The sequence below is a fragment of the Giraffa tippelskirchi genome, chromosome 10 (genome assembly GCF_054371585.1).
Source record: "Giraffa tippelskirchi isolate mGirTip1 chromosome 10, T2T-mGirTip1v1.2.pri, whole genome shotgun sequence".
Taxonomy (NCBI): Eukaryota; Metazoa; Chordata; class Mammalia; order Artiodactyla; family Giraffidae; genus Giraffa; species Giraffa tippelskirchi.
The window spans coordinates 142,833,912-142,855,508 of NC_137284.1; the positions used below are offsets into that span (position 1 = coordinate 142,833,912).

At 37.5% G+C, this 21,597-nt stretch overlaps 1 protein-coding gene and 2 pseudogenes across 24 annotated transcripts in view; all 3 read right to left on the minus strand.

Moving 5' to 3' along the window:
• Positions 1 to 21,597, minus strand: part of CNOT4 (CCR4-NOT transcription complex subunit 4) — a 146,160-nt gene that overhangs the window by 41,022 nt on the left and 83,541 nt on the right. For 6 of the 24 annotated variants that reach the window (XM_081532999.1, XM_081532990.1, XM_081532998.1 and 3 more), the window contains exons 4-7: positions 17,389 to 17,475; positions 16,250 to 16,351; positions 15,376 to 15,501; positions 12,478 to 12,602 (exon numbers count right to left, since the gene is read on the minus strand). In XM_081532999.1, coding sequence (XP_081389125.1) covers positions 12,478 to 12,602; positions 15,376 to 15,501; positions 16,250 to 16,351; positions 17,389 to 17,475 — 440 coding nt within the window. Of the gene's footprint in view, positions 1 to 12,468; positions 12,603 to 15,372; positions 15,502 to 16,249; positions 16,352 to 17,388; positions 17,476 to 21,597 lie in introns of all 24 variants that reach the window. The other 18 variants (XM_081532995.1, XM_081532986.1, XM_081532994.1 and 15 more) reach the window with 3 other exon arrangements.
• Positions 1,933 to 2,475, minus strand: LOC145523941 (signal transducer and activator of transcription 2 pseudogene; annotated as a pseudogene).
• Positions 2,478 to 4,069, minus strand: LOC145523942 (signal transducer and activator of transcription 2-like; annotated as a pseudogene).

A 21,597-nucleotide genomic window follows, 5' to 3' on the forward strand; every position in this document is an offset into this window, starting at 1 on the left:
TTCTTCACGCATCACTTTTCTTTCTCCACATCCTTCCTTAATTCTTTAAGAATCTGTAAGAGTTACTTTAAAGACTGTCCAGTATATCTGCCATTTAGGTCTTTTCCAAAGACAGTGTCTGTTGATTTACTATTTTCTTTTGAATGGACCATTCTTTTCTGTTTCTTTGTATGCCTTCTAATTTTTTGTTTAACACTGTCCATTTGAATCTATCTAGCAACATGGTACCTCTGGAAAACAGATTCTCCCTTTCCCCCAGTGTTTGCTCTTTTTGTTACCAGCTGTTTTTTTTTTTTTTTTCTTTTTTGATTGTTGCAGAATGTCTCTGTACTGAGAATTAGTCTTAGCTGTAAACTTAAGGTCTTCTCAGGTTTTTTTTGAGCCTTCCCTGGACATGCAGAGCAACTTTCTAATTTTTTTCTTATATGTAGCTGTTTTTGAATGTCCTAGTCTTTAATGCCCAGCTCCCAAAAGGAGAAAAAGCAAAAATTAAAGGGGTATGGCAAGTGGGTATCAGTCCATTAAATTCTCTGGAAATCATTTCAGTCAGAGAGGAAGGGACTTGTAACTGTGAGAGGAGATACAACAATGCTTGCCTGCCCCTCTGTCTGCACCTGTGATCAAAAGCCATCATCAGCAATCAGAGCAGAGATCCTCAATATCTGAACACATGGTCCACTTTATCCATCCTGTCTTCCACAAGCTATAGGCAAGCTGCTCCGGGAACATGTACACAGCACCTGCCATGTGGCTGGGGGTGGGGGTGGGGGGCTACTGTTCTAAGAGTGGAAATTAACCAAAATTAACTACCAAGTCTTTCCCTGAAAGTTGCAAGCCTTCAAAAGACCTCAAGAGTTCAAGAATAGTTTCATTAGACAGATTATGCAAGTGCAATTGTTGTCCAGGTGGAGAGACTGATTCCTGGTGCTATCTACTCTGTCACCTTCCCCAGATTTGCACTGTTCTTGCAATAGGGAATAAGGGCTTAAAAATGAGAGGAAGGAGTAGTCATAGAAACAGAAAGATGAGAGCAAGATATCACAAAAGAAAATTTCAGTGTCTTCATCTTGGTTCACCTCAATTACCACCATTAGAAAGCACTAAATAATAATTTTCAATGAAGATGAGGTCAATCTTGCTAATGTCAAAGGTAATATATGAAAATATTATAGCATTCAGAATTAAACCTTGAGACTGTTTCTGGATTACAACTAATTAGAACAACTTGGAGCATCTTTTCCACCACACCAACTGCAGTTTCATAAACACTGATTCACGAATACTTAACACTTTACCTGGAAAGGTTTTATCAAAGATCTCTAGATCAAAATCTTTATATCAGTGTCATCAATTCAAAGACAGCTACTGAAAAATCAGGATCAGGGCAAGATTTAGTAAGCTTAAGTCCCATTCAATTTTAGTACATTCTTCAATTTAAGAATAATTAACCAATTCAAGGAATAACAGATGACAGCTTTAGGAATAAGGATATAACTAGAAAGTTTTTTGTTATATGGGTTGTAAAAAAAAAAAAGTTTTTTGTTATGTAAAAACATGGGTCAATTAAAATTAAACCTGCCATAGTAAGTGCAACTATCAGTGTCAAAACGAAAAATAAAGATGGGGGAGTCCTCGCAAATTAATGTATAAATAGAAAGAAAAAGTATATTTCCCAAGTCTAACTGCAATAAATGTACACTTCTTGCACTTTTATGGCTGAACAGAAAACATGTATCTCAGAGTTACCACTAACCAGTCAAAGTTCTCACAACTTCCCTGGGATCAGGTGTCCAAATTCCTTCTTCATTAAGCTCTGTCATACTACTAAAATTTGTTGTTTTACACTTAACATACATCCACCCATTATCATGCCAAGAAGGTTAAGAAAGGAAAGCAAACATAAATATCACATTTACTAATGAAGATAGAGACCTATTTCTTAGGGTTCCCTGGGAATGACTCTAGAACAGGCTCCAGCTCCAGTTCAGGTCCTGGGTTTGGTTCTGGCATTCTTTGTGATATCATGCCTAGAGTAGGCTCCACCGCTGGTCCCAGATCCAGCCCTGCTCAAGCAGTGACTCTAACTTCAGGCTTAGCTCTGGCCCCCTGTACCAGTCTGTGTTCCCCCTCTAATGATTCCAGTCTGGTTCTAGTGGTTGTTTTAGCTCATCCATTTGTCTGTTAGAGACCACAATGAGCCTATGTTTCAGGTATTTCCTCTGTTCCTGAAAATTAACTTCCTCCTATAATAGCACCCAAAAGCCTCATCCCTGGGGCTTCAGGAGTGGAGGAAGTACAGCAGGTTCTCAGGAAAGTTCGCCTCAGAGGTTGTTAGTAGTCGATGACTTCAGCTAGCAAGGATGACGGCAGCATGTTCCTGGTGCAGGGCTGCACTTCATCATCATTCAACCAGGAGTAGACGATGCCCCCTTCCAGTGATTCACTGAAGTGCAGCAGAAAGGTGCCAGAGATGGGCTTCAGAAGCTGGCATCCCTGGCAGTGCTGGTAAAGAACTGCTGATTCTAGGGGTCTGAACTGAGCAGACTGAACCAAAGAATCAATCAAGGACAAGGCAATCAAGAGTAGGTTCACATTAGAAATAATCATCAAAGAGAGGGTTTTCAGCTCCTGCTTCAGATCCTGGTAGTTGTATCTGACCATGAAGCTGATAATGTGCACTTCCTGTTGCACCCAGCAGTCCCCTACTGTTGCCCTTTCCAGAACCACCTGAACACTGCTCCGGAGTCAGGGAGCCAAAGACCCAAATTAAAATCTGACTCTGCTCCTTCTTGGGGCACAAGGTTTTCTGGTTTGAAGTCAGAATGTTGAACTTCTATAAACTTTGTACAACTGGTCATCAACATCTGTGGGTTCCACCTATTCAGATTCAAGAATATTCAGAGGAGAAAAAATTCCAAAAAAGTTCCAAAAAGCAAACTTGGATTTCTCTTGTGCCAGCAACTATTCACCTAGCATTTACATTGCATTAGGTATCATAAGTAATCTAGAGATGATTTAAAGTATACACGAGGATGTGTGTAGGTTATGTGCAAACACCACACCATTTTATATAAGGGACTTGAGCCTTCGAGGATTTTGGCATCCTAAGGAACTAATCCGCATGAATACCAAGGGATGACTATAATTGAGGAAGATTACAGTCAGTGGAGACTTCCGCAGTCAGTGACCCACAGCCTTCCTGGAATCTCTTCAGCGGCCTTGTTTAAACAGTAAACTTCCTCCCAGCCTTGAGGATGAGGGGTCAATGGGGAGTTCAGGAATTGTACAGCTGGGTTTCTATCAAAAAGGCTTTGTGGGACAGACGTAAAAGCAACTCTGTGTATGGGATCTTTCACAGGTCCACCCCTTGGGTCAGAGGGTCATCCTGATATATAACTGAGCAACTCAATTCCTTCAGCTTCTTCAGGTGAAACAACAACTTAGCTGTGAAAATTTCTCCAGCCGATCCAGCCAATGGTCCAGGGGGCTGCACTGCAGGCGTTGTGCTGCTGGACATTCCATGTCTCCAACTTCAACAGCAATACTTTAATTAGGGTAATTGGCCCAGTAGTCCTTTGGAGGCATCCAACACCTCCTTATTCCTTTAGTCCAGTTCACGGCAAATTTCCTGAAAAGCTGCTGCTGTCTGGTCTGACAGGGGTCCAAAAAGGGTATCCTCACTGGGTCTGGCTCTTATATTGGAGGCCAAAGACATTCTGCTGGCATTTCAATTGGCTGATGGATTTTACCAGTTTCTCCATCAAGCCCTTAATTCCAGGGTCCAGGATTCAGTCTCATGCTGCTGGCTTTCCACAGGTTCTTTGAGGTCTGCCTCTCCTTGCTTCGACTGAGCCCTTTGAGCCTGGAGCAGAATTAAAGAGATCAAAGATCATCTCAGCCAATTAGGTATGGCCCCAAGAAAGGCCAGAGTGTCCCAACAGAATTTTTTTTGCAAGTTGGGCTGTAGTAACAAACACGCAAGGTCCTGGCTGCAGTGGCTACACTCATAGTTCAGTTGGTTTAAGAAGTGGAAGAACAGCATGTTAGCCTTGGAATCATCGTTGTCCAGTAACAAGAGAAATCAAGACACCTGAATCACACAGGTGACTGATAAGCACTGGTTTCAAGTGGGATTAGGAAATTCTAATAAGTAGTTAGGTTTCATAAAAAGTGAAACCTAAGAAAGTGAAGAGGAACTGAAGAGCCTCTTGATAAAAGTAAAAGAGGCGAGTGAAAAAGCGGGCTTAAAACTCAACATTCAAAAACAAAGATCATGGCATCCGGTCCCATCATTTCATGGCAAATAGATGGGGAAACAATGGAAACAGTGACAGACTACTTTCTTGGGCTTCAAAATCATTGCAGATAGTGACTGCAGCCATGAAATTAAAATACGCTTGCTCCTTGCAAGAAAAGCTATGACCAACCTAGACAGCATATTAAAAACCAGAGACTTTACTTTGCCGACAAAGGTCCATCAAATCAAAGCTATGGTTTTTCCAGTAGTCAGGTATAGATGTGAGAGTTGGACTATAAAAAAAAGCTGAATGCCAAAGAATTGATGCTTTTTAACTGTGGTGCTGGAGAAGACTCTTGAGAGTCCCTTGGACTGCAAGGAGATCAAAGCAGTCAATCCTAAAGGAACTCAGTCCTGAAATATTCATTGGAAGAGCTGATGCTGAAGCTGAAACTCCAATACTCTGGTCACCTGATGTGAAGAACTGACTCAAAGGAAAAGACCCTGATGCTGGGAAAAACTGAAGGCAGGAGGAGAAGGGCATGACAGAGGATGAGATGGTTGGATGGCATCACCGACTTGATGGACATGAGTTCGAGCAAGCTCCGGGAGTTGGTGATGGACAGGGAAGCCTGGTGTGCTACAGTCCATGAGGTCACCAAGAGTCAGACATGACTGAGTGACTGATTCTGAACTGAAGTTAGGTTTCATAACACAATCAAGATATTATTTCCAGAAGGTAATGCTGTGTCTATAAATCCCTATAGATAAAAATTTGTAAACACGTTTTCATACAGTCTCACTAAAATTTTTTTTAATTCTAGTCCTAAATAGTTCCGAAATCTATAGTGAAATTACAGATTTCTCAGGAGTAAATATTTTCCAGTTAACCCAACAGTTGGAATCTGGTGCTATGGAGCTTTGCAAAATATAAAAATTTATATTTATTTATTTAAAGTATAGAGTCTATATCTAGATTCTGTCTTTGGAGATTCTGACTCAGTCCAAATTGAGATATTTGGTGTCTGATGATCACTGTTCTAGTGGAAAAGGCAGAGAAGGCAATGGCAACCCACTCCAGTACTCTTGCCTGGAAAATCCCATGGACAGAGGAGCCTGGTAGGCTGTAGTCCATGGGGTTGCTAGGAGTTGGACATAACTGAGCGACTTCACTTTCACTTTTCACTTTCATGCATTGGAGAAGGAAATGGCAACCTATTCCAGTGTTCTTGCCTGGAGAATCCCAGGGACGGGGGAGCCTGGTGGGCTGCCGTCTATGGGGTTGCACGGAGTCGGACACGACTGAAGCAACTTAGCAACAGCAGCAGCAGCAGCAGCAGTGGAAAAGGAATACAGTGAAAAAGTATCAAGCCTCCTCAAAGTCCCTGAAATTATTAGGTTTTAGAGCCAGAAGGAATCATTAACATCACATTTAAATACTCTGTTTTACAGTTAAAGAAACCAAATTCACAACTATCTGCAAAGTGCCTCTCTCTGGATCTTCAGATGCTCAGCCAACTTTGCTAGCTTCTGACTGGCCCATTGGGCAATTTTTGAGTTTGATTTCCTTTAATTTCCTTGGTGGTGACACCAACCAAATTCCTAAAGAGTCTCTTGGCTGCTTTCTAAAAATTATAACATAAAGCAAGTAGTTATGTAGTAAAAGAAACAAAGAAAAAAGCATTTTCAAGGACTGGGAGTTGGGTAGGAAAAATAGTGAGGTTTAGTTTCCTGGTTTATCATATTCAAAAGATAAAAACAGTCTTCATAGTTGTACTAATTTTTGTTGCATTTTGAATATAAAGTAAAATTTAAGGCAAATGTCAATATAATGGACATTTCCAAATTTCTGTCATGTTTCTATACACCCAAGTACATACTTATACTGCTCCTAAATATTCCCTTATTCATTGAGAATAATTCACTTTAATTTTTCATGCTCGCCAAAGTCTTAAATAACTGAGATAAACATTTGCTACTGCAAAGGACAAATTTAAGTTACAGACAGCAAGCTTGCTTTTAAAGAGTTTATTTTGATACAGGGGCTTCAAATACACATTGACACTAAAATTACTTTGCTAGTAAAATATGGCCACATCTTAAGTTACATGACACAGTTAACATGGCAAGAAGAAAATGCCTCAGTAAACCTAGACTGATTGTAGTTGGCAAGTACGATTCTAACCAGCAGTTTCTCATAACTCCAGGACATACCAAATATGAAAGAAAATAAATGCTTTTATTACTGGTAAGCACAAAAAATTAATTATCCTTAATATTAAAACTGAAAGATGGACATCCACCATCCTAAACATCACAGACTATCACAAGCTTTCAAAAACAAAAAGCAAAATCTCCATCTATTCATTACAATTTTGTATTTCAGTAATAAAGTTTGATCTTAAAAAGATATTTGATGTGTCTTTTCTTCTAAGAAATAAAGGCACCAAAAACTTCAACCTCTAACCCATTCCTACCAATCCCCACCCTTCCCCTCCCTTCCTCGCACTTATTACAACCACCCTCTGGAAAAAATACCCATGGCTCTCTAAACTTTTTGAAAATATTCTACTTCAGTGGAGCAAGATACCAGAGCTGATTGACTAGTTTTCCAGTACATATGTGCACATGTGCGGTAACTTTATATATCCAAATATATCATGGGAATAAGTAAGATTTCTTAAGAAAAATAAGGAAAGACTGAGAAATAAGTTCAGAAAAATCTCATAATTCATGAATTTTAATATAAATATCCAATTTTATTAAACTTTACCACCTACTTAATTTAACAGTAAGCAGCCTTAGCTTTATACAAAAATAAAAGTTCGGAACTGTAAATAATCTACCTATTTCAAAAGAGGGAATGCCTTACTGGGGGTCCACTTTACAAAAACAATGTAGGCTACTTTTCATGACACTTGTCCGTACTCTGAGAATTACTGCTTTATACTGCTCCTGAATTCACCTCTATAGGTATCAACATACACCAGTAATTTATAACTATTTTTAGGTCATGGATCCCCCCGTCCAGAAAACCATACACACACACACACACAATTTTACGTAAGATTTCAGAGTTTGCAGATATTCAGAAGTCTATACATGATTTAACATGTTCTACTCAAGACTATTTTATACAATTATCTGGACCATATCCTTTCTAAATTTCAGGGGTTTACCAAATGATATTAGGACACAAGAACACGATTCAGGCAGTGCCTACTTCCATTCTGTTAAATAAATAAGGCACTCTCATTATGCCTTCAGTCTATCAGAGTTTATATTTGACTTTCAATACAAATATAGCTGCATATAGTTTTTAAAGATACATCTTTTCCTTCAATGGGATAAAATGGACAAATTTCTATAGAAATTTTCTTTTCACCATTTCGTTAGCTTATCCTCTACTGCCACCAATCTGTGGTTTAGGGAAGGTTTTGCTTAAACCTTCCCTAGGAGCAATAGTACATCCATTATATTTATCCTGAGGTAGGCTATAGTCCACGGGGTCGCTAAGAGTCGGATACGACTGAGCAATTTCACTTTCACTTTTCCCCTTTAATGCACTGGAGAAGGAAATGGCAACCCACTCCAGTATTCTTGCCTGGAGAATCCCGAGGACGGCGGAGCCTGGTGGGCTGCCGTCTTATGGGGTCGCACAGAGTCGGACACGACTGAAGCAACTTAGCAGCAGCAGCAGCATAAGCCTTAAGTACCAGAGATCTTCAAGGTCAAACTACATACAGTTATGGCATAGTTTAACTGATTTAGTTTGATTCACGCTAGAGTTTTTAATTCATATTAGAGTATTAAATTTCGCCTCTTCTAGATTAAGAAAGGGCAGAGTGGAAGAATGAGCTTGGGCTTAAAACTGACAGAGACTTTTGGTCAGAATCTGGTCTATCATTTACTTGTGGAGGATACTGGTAAATTACCTAAACTCTCTGAAATTTAGTATCCTTGCCAGCAGTAAGATTAACAATGATGTCTACCACACAGAACTACTAAAGAGATTAAATGAACACAGAAGACATTAAATTTTTATTCAACCTTCTTTCTACCTAAATCCAGAGGAGGCAATGGCACCCCACTCCAGTACTTTTGCTTGGAAAATCCCATGGACAGAGGGGCCTGGTAGGCTGCAGTCCATGGGGTCGCTAAGAGTCGGACACGACTGAGCGCCTTCACTTTCGCTTTTCACTTTCATGCATTGGAGAAGGAAATGGCAACCCACTCCAGTGTTCCTGCCTGGAGAATCCCAGGGACGGGGGAGCCTGGTGGGCTGCCGTCTATCAGGTCGCACAGAGTCAGACAAGACTGAAGCGACTTAGCAGCAGCAGCTACCTAAATCTAAAGCTGAACATCTCAATTCCTTCAGTGGTGTCTTCTCTGAGTCACAACATCAAGTCATAAACTTGACTTGTGTGATCTGCACATTCTATAATCTGTCCCCCAAAATAAGTAGACCTATGCACTGTCCTGGGCATATAGCAGCCATTTAGCTATTACTACCCTGCCTAAGTCTTCAATTGGTGCACAAATAGTACCTCAATGTAAATAAAGGTATTTCAAAGCCCTGAACTTAAAAACAGAATATCCAGTCCTTAAGCATCACTACTACTTGGCTCCCTTACTTACTACTTGGCTCCCTTACTTCCTCTTCTCTACATTTGTATTCATCATTTCAAAATAACTAATAGAAAAACAGCATATCCACAGTCAAAATCCATTCTGACTGATATACTCTCAAACCCATAATAATGGAGGGATGTGTGTGAATAACAAATAACACACACCCTCTAATTAATTATTCATTTAAGTGATATAGGAATAAGACATATTTTACAAAAAATTTCACTTACTAACATTAATGTGCAACAAGGGACCATGTTAGGGTTCAGTGATGATTAGTAGTTATGATATTCTTAAAATTTATAATCTGGCTTAATTACAAATGAGAAAAGTACATTTCAGTTTAATGTCAATCCATAAATTTTCAAGTTATGCTTTCTTGAAATTCTTCTAAAACTGCTGCTCACTACACAGGAATGCCAAGAAAAGAGGAAAGGGGGCCATTCTTTTTGTCCCTAGAAAGTTTAATTCTCAACTTGATTAAGCAAAACGCTCTCTCTTGGGTAGGACCACAGAAAGAGCTGTATTGCTCTTCATTCTAACTTGGCAGGTCTTCCCTGAGGGAAAAAGAAAACTTGTCTACAAATTCATCCCTACCTGTACCCTGTATGGTGGTAAGGTACAAGTGGAGACCAAAGCAGACGTTCAGTAATATTAACAGTCAAACTTACTCTCTGGCAGGGGTTGGCATACAAGGAAAACAAGCTATAGGAGCTTGCCAAACAAAGCAAAACACGGATAACTCTATGTAACCTGGGCCATCAACTGTCCTTAATAAATCTTGGGGGGGGGGTGGTGGCTTGCATTAAATAAACAAACAAACAAAAAAACCCTTCTCCCTCTCTCAAAAATCCTTCACATATCATGTACTTATGTTAAGCAAAGGTAACCATGTCATAATTTATTCTGGTCCCAGCTGAAGTTCAGTTGCACTGATTTGGGGCAAAGTTACTAAATGGGTATACTGTTTCAATTCCCCCCTTTTCTTTTTTCCCCTACAACCTGTGGTTGCTATGACACTCCTCTCCTGTAACTGAAACAATTATAAATGGGCTCTGACTATACTTTATATGAAGGCAAAGTCAATAAAATATTAGTAAATCTACATTAATAAGTGGTCACAAAAACATAAGTTAAAGATAGCTAACTACTGTTAAAATGCTGAAAAGACATGTTGGTAAATTCTAATTTTCACTTCTAATATAAAGAAAAAAGCCCAATAAATTAAAAATAATAAGGTGTTTTCATATTGTGATTACACCAATTTCTGACACTGTTGCTTAATTTTTAGTTCCTAGGGATTCTTAAGACAGGAAGAGGTGATAGGAGATCTGATTTAAAAATGCAGGGAAAAGACCAAAAAAAACTTTCTTGAGAGACACAGGAGACTTAAATATTTTGAAACAAATAGACTTGGTCAACTAACAGGGGAAGCTAGCTTATATACTGCACAGAAAACACTTAAATATACCAATAAAACATGGCAAAGAGATATGAATTCACGATGCATAAGAAGTTCAGTATATTAATCAAATATAAATTAAAACAAGAAAGATGTTTTTATCAAAATTGGCAAATGTGCAGAAAAAAATACTTATTTCAAGGAAATACTCATAATCATTGACTTAGCAGTTCTAAGAGCATCAAAAGTATAACCAAAATGTTTACATGAAAAAATATTTATCACAGTGTTATAAATAATAGCACCAAAAGGAAAGTAAGATAATATACACCAGCAGGAGATTGGTTTAATAATGTGCAATACTCACATATAATGGAATACTACACAGTCATAAAAAATTATGTTTTCATAACATGGGAAAGTATTCATAATAATGGGTATTAAGTTTTAAAATGTAACAAACCAATGCAATTTTCTGTATATATACATTCACAGGAAGGAAAATGACTACAAGGAAATATACACTGCAAGGAAGATACACCAAATCATTTTAGTGAAAACGTCTGAGTATTGAGATCACAAACAATATTTACTTTCTTCTTTATGCATTTGTATATTTTTCAGCTCTCCTTCGATAGAAACATTACTTTTATATTCAGGAATAACAAATGCTGTCACAAAGAGATAATCTAAATTTTACATTTCTGCTTTGCATTCTCTAGGGGCTATAAACCCAGAACATGACTTTAATTAGAATGACAACACTTTTAATGAGAATAAAGACGTGTATTTAAAAGCATCTGAAATAAATTTTTACTACAAATTCTTACATAATGTACTACAGAGTTAGCAACCAATGAGGTAAATAACAGCATAGGTTCTTAATAAAATAAACATATGGGTGGGTACAAAAAGATCAATGGAAAGGGTCAAAGTTTATCGACCCCCAAAGATTTTAGACTTAACTTTTATCCTTAGCTTTGATAAAATAAATTTCATGTAGTTTATTATATAATAATTTTATGCTTTGTTCTATGGCCACCTATATATTTATATTTTTATATATATATATTATATACGTACATACGTGTGTGCAAATAAAAGGAAGTTTTAAAATTTGAATTGCCTTCATAAATAATCTTTACTATTAAAGTGAATAAACTTAACAAAGACTTCCAAGTATTTAAATCTAAGAATAAGTTTTGAAGAAACTGACTCTAACAACAATCCATGTGGTTATTATTAGCTATGCTTAAAAATGGCCCTTACATTATTCTAGTGCTAAATAGACATGGGACTGTAATGGGACTATGTAATACCCAGACCTTAAAAGCATCACTTAAACAAATTTAACTTTGGAATAAATTTTTAAAAAAAGAAAACTGACCTATTTGATTACAGCTATTTACTTTAGATGAATTCACTTTACAAAAGTTAGACTTACCAAATTAAAAAAAAAAAAAAAAAAACCAAGATCCTAACACAAACTTAAGATATATTCAGAATAAAGTGTAACCCCCAAATTATCATTTTTATTAATCATATCATTTTCTGACAGGCCAAAACCAAATACAATCCAAGATGTGACGATCACCATATCAGAATGAGATTTGATACATAAAATTATAAATTTGTTTAAACATGAACAGAATATACGTCTATGCAAAAACAAGTTGTCGCCAAGATGAAAAAGATCTGTATATGGGATACTCTCCTCACTCAGAGGACATAAGACTTTGGTGATTCCTGAGACAAGACAAACATGAATACTTGTATCCCCAACACAAAACGCTTCAGATTAATACCCACTGTCCCCTTTACAGTATTTTGTGCCGCCCCACACACCCCGCCATTACATCAGGAAGGAAACCTCCATTAGGTGACAAGAGCCTTTTAATAACCCACATCTCTTAATTTCCCTTTTTATCAAGGAGAGTGTTCCCGGGGCTCAGGGTAGTCTGCAAATCAATGCAAAGGGGAAGCATCGAGAGGCTCATCTGAAGTATTACCAGGGAGCAGCAGGCAGCAAATATTCAAACCCAGAAATTGTGACTCAACATTTCCTACAGTACAACAATTCTGCACAAATGACAGACACTGTCAAGAAGGATCCTGCCTGAAAAAGATGCAGAATGAAAAGAGAAGAATGACAGACAGGAAGGTTAAGGTATTTGATTACACTAGTATCGGTACTTACGTATCATACCTCTGCAGTGGTGTCACTTTGTTCTTATTCTTATCAACTGAACCCGTAGACAGTTGAAGAAAATTGGGGTTTAATTTATATAATTCCTGAAGGAGCTTCTGTTCATATTCTTGGTGTTTACCCGCCTAGTGGAAGAAGAAATTAAAACTGCAGTGGGACTCACAAAGTGGCTGGTATAAAGTGCTGACGTACTTTCTGAATTATTAAAGCTATCCTAAATAAAATACATAAGGACTTGTCACAGTGTCAGAGAAACCTGTGAGGAACAGGTCACAGAACTTCTAGACCAATGAAAGTTCTTTCAACAAAACTACAGGAGACATATTCCATTAATTAAGCATATCATCAACAACTTTATGTGGAGAAAAAAACATATTAATGGGCAACATTTTTGCTAACTTAAAAAACTAGAGGAGCCCTTTTAAACTTACTTCCCCATCTTTCCACAAAATTAAGTTTTCTAACAAATCATTACAGAATTTTCTAAAGATCACTGGAAAATCAATCTCTCTTTTTAGAAGAGATTAACACTCTAGTAACTCAGAGATGAAGAGTTTTACTATATTTTTCATTATCCTAAGACTAAGTAACATATTTACATAAAAATGAATATATTTAAACATTGGACCAGAGGATGGCAATTTAGAGCCAGTCGCTTTGTTTTTGTAAATAAAGTTTTAAGGGAACAGTAATGCTGATTCATTTACATATTATCTATGACCTTATTGGCTCTACAACAGCAAATCTGAGTAGTTGTTACAGAGACCATGTGACAAGAAAAACTAAAACATTGACTAACTGTCCCTTTACAGAAAAAGTTTGCCAATCCCTGCTCTATACATGACAAAGAGAGCTCTGTATTTCCTGGAGTTGGTAGCTCTCTATCAAAATGCAGTGTTACAAACATGATGGAAGAACTCAGACAACAACTGACTGTGCAACTAGTCACACACAAAAATAAATTACAATGAAATTACACTGAATAACTTTCTACTCTTTGCATGTATATTACGACTGCAAGGACATTTTTACTTACCTCCAGGGTTGTTAATTATTTTAACAGTGTGGTCTAAAGAGACGTTACGGGAAAACCAAAACCAGAACAGATCAAAATAAAAACAAGGGCAGTATCATGTGATCCAGCACAACTGTATCATATATTGCACAATGCATCATTCCCTGTTCTGAGAGGGCTCTTGCCTGTTCAACTATACAAATATTTCATATGGTACTGAATTTTGAGTTATGCAGTAACAAGGAAAGACCTAGTTTTTGCCATGATATAATTTGCTCATTTCCTTTCTACACTGAGGAAATGTTTTAATGAAGAAACCCCCTTTCAAAGTAATTTTAAACTCAAAGAAGAGAGAGATGAATGCAGGTCAACAATATGAAATGAATTTTAAATTGTTAAGAAAAAACACAGTTTACATGTGGATTTTACATCTTTAAAATAAAAAAAGCCCTGAAAATTCTTTCTGCAAGCAATACTTCAGGAGATACTATGGCTTTCATTAGCCACAAAGAGCTCAAACTGGTATTCAAATGGTTTAACAGGGGCAGTTTACAGAGACAGGTTAAATAGCATTACAAATAAATTCCAAGGGACTGCCCATCCATTTTCTTTTACTTTTTAATAATACTTAAATGAGATCAACTGGGGCTTAGAAACTCTTTGACAGATATTTTCATTGTAATAATACCCATAAGTAAAGCATAGCTCCCATTAGTCAAAATACAGCATGAAATGGCTCAACCTTAGATTTCATCCAATAAAGTTTCATTCAAAAGAAGAAAAAAAAGTCAAGAACCATTTACTGGATAAGCAAGAAACAAGTAAGTCATCTGTCGCCATTAAATATCACAGAGAATTTAGTTTTTGGGTTTGGGGTTGGGTTTTTTTTAAGATTTTTTTTGACATAGACCATTTTTTAAATCCTTATTGAATTTGTTACAACATTTATTGTTTGGTTTTTTTCGCTGTGAGGCATGTGAAATCTTAGCTCCCCAACCAGGGATTGAACCTATAGCACCTGTGTTGGAAGGTGAAGTCCTAACCACTGGACCACTTGGAAAGTCTCTTAACACTGCTTCTGGATCATAAAGACCATACATACTGTAAAGAAATTCCAATGTATTTATTATAATACATTTAATCAGTGATAACTCCAAGTCAAAAAGGGTAATATTTCATTCCATTTAACAATCTGCTCTGAAAGGAGCCCCTCCTAGACTGTCTCTAGTTTGACCTGGAGAATGAAAGGCAGTAGTCAATGCCCCCCACCTTCTAAATGAGAAGTATTCCTGCAAAGTCCACAGCAACAATCTGAAGTCTTCACCTATAATAGGGAAGTGCAGCATTGTGCTTTGGCATAATCCTCATTTAATATGCCGTATGGTCAATATTTTTACTTGTAAAGGCAAGTTTATACTACAAATTGAAAGAAGACAGGAGAACAGGAAATGTAAAAAAGAACACAGGATAATAAGCCTTCAATTCACCCTTTACAGGACAGTAACTCAGTGGACACTTTCATGGGTAGAATCATTTGATAAAAACAATTTAGCTTTTCAGTGGCATTTAATACAGTATTATTTTCTAGCACACTCTATGAAGAGCAGAGATGGCAGAGGGGAACCTCATAATTACAGTACTCCACTTAGCTTTCATTTTGCCTACATTTTCAAAACTTAGGGGACCACAGATGCATTTTTTATTACAACAGTGTCCTGCAGAACTGATATTCCATAGAACAACCACATATTTGGAAAAAGCTAATTTAAAGTAATAACAGTTTAATAAAAAATAAAATTCTTAGTTACTGCTTTTGCAATTTTAAGTTATAAAGAAAAATACTTCCTTTGCTGCAAAGTTGATAATTCACATTACTTTACTACCTGCATTTCCTCTTTTGTGAAGCTGGCCGCCTCATCCCCCAATTCATGTAGGTACATGCAGTCAGGCTTTGGACACTGCATATTCTTTAAGAAGTAACTGCAGTATTTTGTTGTACCTAGAGATGCCTGCAGGAAGAGGAAAAAAGAAGGAAAAAGACCCAAAACGTAAACTGACACCAGAATGAGAATTTCCGTATCTAGTGTTTTCATTTAACCTAAAATGAGGCAAAGACACAACAAAACAAAGTATGGCTGTGAATACTAGAGAATTCAACTATTATTAGCAGGATTTATTAAAGATGATGATCATTTGAAAGATTGAGAAAAAAAAAAAACAACCCTCAATCCATGGTTTCCAGAGCTTGAGCACCCAAATCCTTTCCCTAGAGATCAGGAGAGTTGGAAGGCAAAATCTGTTCCATGTTTTAAGCAGTTAGGCACATAAGACAAATTCCTTTTTCTAATTATGCCATCCTTCCTTCAACTTACTTAAAGCATTGTTTAGTGGGACCTTTCACTCAAGCCTGAACTAATCAATGTCCAAATATTTAAGGACAACAAATTGGAACCATCATCTACTTCTTACAAGAAGAATAATAAATCCATTTTTCACAAAGGAAAATACGTGTAAATACAGAAGATTTTTTTTTTAGGATTAATCCCCTAATAAGGTATGTGTTTACTTCCACCTGGTAGAACAGGACCCTAACAGGTAAGTGATAAGCAAATTAGCTGTCATAGGTTAGAATGGATACCTAGGAAGCAATCTTAAATAAGACCCCTTCATTGATATGTTAACAGCTATGTTCTTCTGTACTTACTACACGTTATCTCTTCCCCCTTAAAAAAAAAAAAATCCAGAGGACCATATTACCTTAAGTGTTCTGCCATCCACCACCACGTTGTTAACACACTGTATGGCTCTGAGGGCATCTTCTGACCGTATATAGGTTACATAAGCACTGGCACTTGGACCCTAAAGTGAAAAGCCACTGTTGTTAGAATCAAATTCAACAAAAACTTAAAAAAAAAAAAAAATTAACTTGCAACCTGCCAAAGGAATTCTAAAGGCCTTTACTACCACTATCTTTAATAATAATGACAATGATTAGAAATAGTAATAGCTTTGATCAGAGAAGGCAATGGCACCCCACTCCAGTACTCTTGCCTGGAGAATCCCATGGACGGAGGAGCCTGGTAGGCTGCAGTCCATGGGGTCGCTAAGAGTCGGACATGACTGAGTGACTTCACTTTCACTTTTCACTTTCATGCATTGGAGAAGGAAATGGCAACCCACTCCAGTTTTCTTGCCGGGAGAATCCCAGGGACAGCGGAGCCTGGTGGGCTGCCGTCTATGGGGTCGCACACAGTCGGACACGACTGAAGAGACTTAGCAGCAGCAGCAGCAGTAGCTTTGATTAAACTATATAACAGCCCATCTTAAGATAATCATACTTAACGAATTTTATCTGATTTTAAGCAGACTAAAATATATATGAATAAAATAACTTTGGCTTGGCAATTTTCTTATAAAAGTCTGACAGGCTTGTTAACATTACCAAAATAAACAAACTTTAAAAATTAGATTTGAAAAAATAAGATGTGCAGACACTGTGTCAAACTATGTTCTTAGAATAAATGCACTCTGAGTATTCTAGCTGCTAATATCAGCATAACAAAAATGCTCTATTAAGTTCACAGTATCTGAAAATATTAATTAGAAATCATTATATAATTTAACTGCTTGATTATAGACTCAATTCCCCCTCCCCTTCAAACCATCACTAAATCTCTGTGTTACTACTTCCCTCTTAATACTATGAATTCACTGTTAGTTTTGAAAGGATCAAACAAGCACCAAAAATTCCCCCACCCTACCAATAGAGGTCACTATATGGTGTAAATGCTTGACCCTCAAGCTTTCAAATTACAGAAACCAAGTTTTCCTTCTAAACAGCCCAGGTCAAGCCCTGAACATAGGGAGGAGAGGTAAAAATCCCTATAATTAGTTACCTGTGAGCCTGCATATGATGTGCTATTATTGATGACAACTTTATGTATTTTACCAAACTTCCCAAAATATTCTGGTCGTTTTAAAACCTATAAAAGAAGAAGAAATAAGGTATAAACTATCCCCACTTCATCAACTTTATCCTTATAACGGGGACATGCACCATGCCTCCAGTGAAAAGAAAATAATTGTTAAAGTTTCCCAGTAAATGTGACTACTTACTGATCACAATTTGTGTGGTTAACTTAACTACAGGAAACCATCAACAAAAATCTAAAAGCTATTCTTTACTGACCCACTGAATAGACACTGAAACTGAGTAAGTCTCACATTATCTACTACAGTCTAACATGAGCACCAATCATCTATGGGATCTTAATCTGACAGTATTCTTAAACACAAAACAGGTCAACTATCTTAACCACACTTTCATTAATAGATGATCCTTATAAGGTCTCAGAACAATGATCAAGATTATGTATTAAACAGAAACTCAAAAACAGACACAAGTAGAGACAGTTTTACTCATAAATCTATTGTACATAAAATACTGTGTATTATATTAAAGCACTGTTTATAAGCTACAAATTCCAAACATGGTAACAGAGTGTTTTTCAAACTTTCATGCTTTATAATTTATTCCTCAGTGTGTGTCAATAAATTTTCCTTATGTCAATTTCACCATTTTTCAATTGTCTTCTGTGTTTTCCTCTCTTTTCCTGATAAATAATGAATGAATTTTTCTCTATTACCTGGTTACTTCTTGGTGGTCATTTTCCCTCATACTTGTGTCATCTCCTTTACTATGTGATCACTATATGCATTCATTTAGCTTCTTCTGCAAACTAACTTAACTTTGACTAACTTAATCCTCTCTCCCAGGATTTGCAACTACCTCAAAATTAAACTGTTCTTTTCCAAAATTTACCACAGACCTACAGAGTATTTGTTTATAGGTTTAAAATTCAACATCCAAAAAATGAGTATGATGATGTCCGGTCCCATCACTTCATGGCAAATAGGAGGAAAAGTAGAAACAGTGTCAGATTTTAATTTCTTGGGCTCCAAAATCACTACAGATGGTGACTGTGGCCATGAAATTAAAAGATACTTGCTCCTTGGAAGAAAAGCTATGACAAACCTAGACAGCTAATTAAAAAGCAGAGACATCATTTTGCAACAAAGGTCCATACAGTCAAAACTGTATTTTTTCCAGTAGTTATGTACGGATATGACAGTTGGACCATAAAGAAGGCTGAGTGCCAAAGAATTAATGCTTTCGAAGTTGTGGTGCTAGAGAAGACTCTTGAGTGTCTTGGACTGCAAGATCAAACAGTCAATCTAAAGGAAACCAATTCTGAATATTCATTAGACAGACTGATGCTGAAGCTAAAGCTCCAATACTCTGGTCACCTGATGTGAAGAGCCAGCTCACTTGAATAGATTCTGATGTTGGGAGAGACTGAAGGGAGGTGGAGAAGAGGGAAACAGAAGATGAGATGGTTGGATGGCATCACTGACACAATGGACATGAGTTTGAGCAAATCCCAAGAGGTAGTGAAGGACAGGGAAGCCTGGCGTGCTGCAGTCAATGGGGTTGCAAAGAGTTGAACACAACTTAGCGACTAAACAACAACCTACAGATCCACTGTTCCTACAATCTCTCCAAATAGCAAGCTATCTCCCAATTGAAGCTTTCTGCACATATCTGTTCAAGTGTATGCAAAGTACCTTCTCCAAATACTCTTATTTGATAATATTCTCACATACTTAACATCTTAGCTAATATGCTCTACATCTGACAGAACCAAAGTTTTGTGAAAACAGTCTGCAGTTGGGGTGTCATGAATTCTTAACAGTTTTCAACTTGATTAATATAATTTTTTTTACCTTACTTTATTTTAGGTTTTCGTAAGTATAGGGTTATTACGTTTTCTGCAGCCAATTTTAATGGATTAGAAGGTGCAGTGACTACACTGGCTTTCAATCTTTTTTCCACCCAAATCTTCTGAAAGATATGACATTTAGTGTGGCAAAGGCAATGACTCTCGGGCTGTTCACAGAAAGTCTTAGGATAGAGGCTATGGGAAGAGTATGTATCTTGAAAAGCTTTCTGGCCAGTGGAGAACAGAACTGCATTCAGTATTCCAGCTGGATGTGTACCAATTCAGCAAAAGGCCTCAGCCAAAAGACCTGCTTCAAGGGACTCAGCCTGGTCAAAAGTTGTGCTGCATCAGCATCTCATATCACATCCAAGTTTATTGTAGTACTTCTCAACGAAGGCAGCATCAAAGGATGCTGGAACATTATGTCAGAGTAACTGGGAGACACTACTGGCGCTCAGTGGATGGGAGCCAGGGACAGTTTACAGCACTCTGGCTAGCCCTGCACCACAAAGAGCCATCCTGCACAACTTTTGAATGCTCTTACAAGACATTCATCTAGCCAAGATGCTTGTTTATAATTAAGGGAATCTAGAAACAAATCATCGGAGAAGGCAGTGGCAGCCCACTCCAGTTCTCTTGCCTGGAAAATCCCATGGACAGAGGAGCCTGGTAGGCTGCAGTCCATGGGGTCACTAAGAGTCGGACACGACTGAGCGACTTCACTTTCACCTTTCACTTTCATGCACTAGAGAAGGAAATGGCAACCCACTCCAGTGTTCTTGCCTGGAGAATCCCAGGGACGGGGGAGCCTGGTGGGCTGCCATCTATGGGGGCGCAAGGAGTCGGACACGACTGAAGCGACTTAGCAGCAGCAGCAGCAGCAGCAGAAACAAATCATAAACATAAAGCACTTTCCCACAGTTTCAACGTACGTTGAATTTAAAAGCAAACACTATGTAATTAAGGGACAACTACAAATGCTTTGTTTGAAATTTTACTAACAGTTCTTCAGAAAAATCACACACATCATTAACTCTTCATGGTACCCGTGCTGTCAGTACACACACCTGTAACAATCTGTACTTTTAGTTGTCATATTCACAGTGATTCTACAAACAGATGCAAGCTCCTGTTTCATAACGTACTGGGGAAAAAAGTACTTTACAAACTTATATACGCACACAAATCATTTGAGGATCCAGTTGAAATAATTATTTCAGCCCCTGAGAGTTTGCACCATAAGCTCCCAGGTGATACTAATGCTACCAGCCCAGAGGCCACGCCCTGAGTAGTGGTACCAAGTATTTACACATAGAAACAGTCTTCTTATACTTTAATTTCTCCCTCATTTTTTTCAAATTATGTATCTACCTAGACAGATTATATTATCAAGAAGTCATTTCATGAAACTCTAAGGGTGTTAAAAAATACTACTTTTTTTTAAAAAAGTGGGTACTGGGTCTGAAAAGGTTAAAGACCGACTTATGGAAATAAATTCTGGCCAATAACTGAGGAATACTTTCATAAAAAACATGACTTGTATATAATTACAGTGAGCAGCCAGAATAGTATTTCCAAAGCACAAATCCTGCCATGTTATTCTGTTCTTAAGATTAGTCAATAAGCTTCCCACTGTCTTTAAGATACAGTGCAAACTCGTTAGCATGTTTTAAAAGCCCTTCGTTATCCCTTACCACTTACCTTGTCAGCCTCATCTCTCACCATTTCCCTCTTAATTTTCCAGCCAAACAAATCATTTGAAGACCAAGCTTTTTTTTTTTTTTTTTAATCCAGAAGCACTTGTATAATCCCCATGCCTGAAGCACTTTATACCAATGATAGCCAGGAAGTCCATACCTCCCCCCGCCAGTCAGGTGCCATCTCTTGTGCCTCCACAACACACAGCACTCCTCACAGTATACAGCTGCTTTTATAAACAAACAGGGGCAACCTTTTATTGGTTTATGTTCAATGTCTCACACCGTGCCTGGCACACTGCACATACTCAATAAATGCTTATGGAATAATTAAACTCTGTTAGCATTGAACAAAAAGAATAACACATGTGTAAAACACTGGTGGGCCTTAATGTGTTAGGAAATGATCTATGGGTGATAAAAACAGCCTGCCCAGGCAAGGGAAACTCAAGTAATTTCGATGTTCTATATTAAGGTGCACATTCGAGGTTCTATCTAAACATAAGTCAACTAGCAAAACAGTAAATAAAAAAAGTAAAGAGTATGGGTAGTAGGCAGAATACCCTGCATATAACCACATTACCTATATATTTAAAGTCCTATATTTACTTCACAGTGAATCAACTTG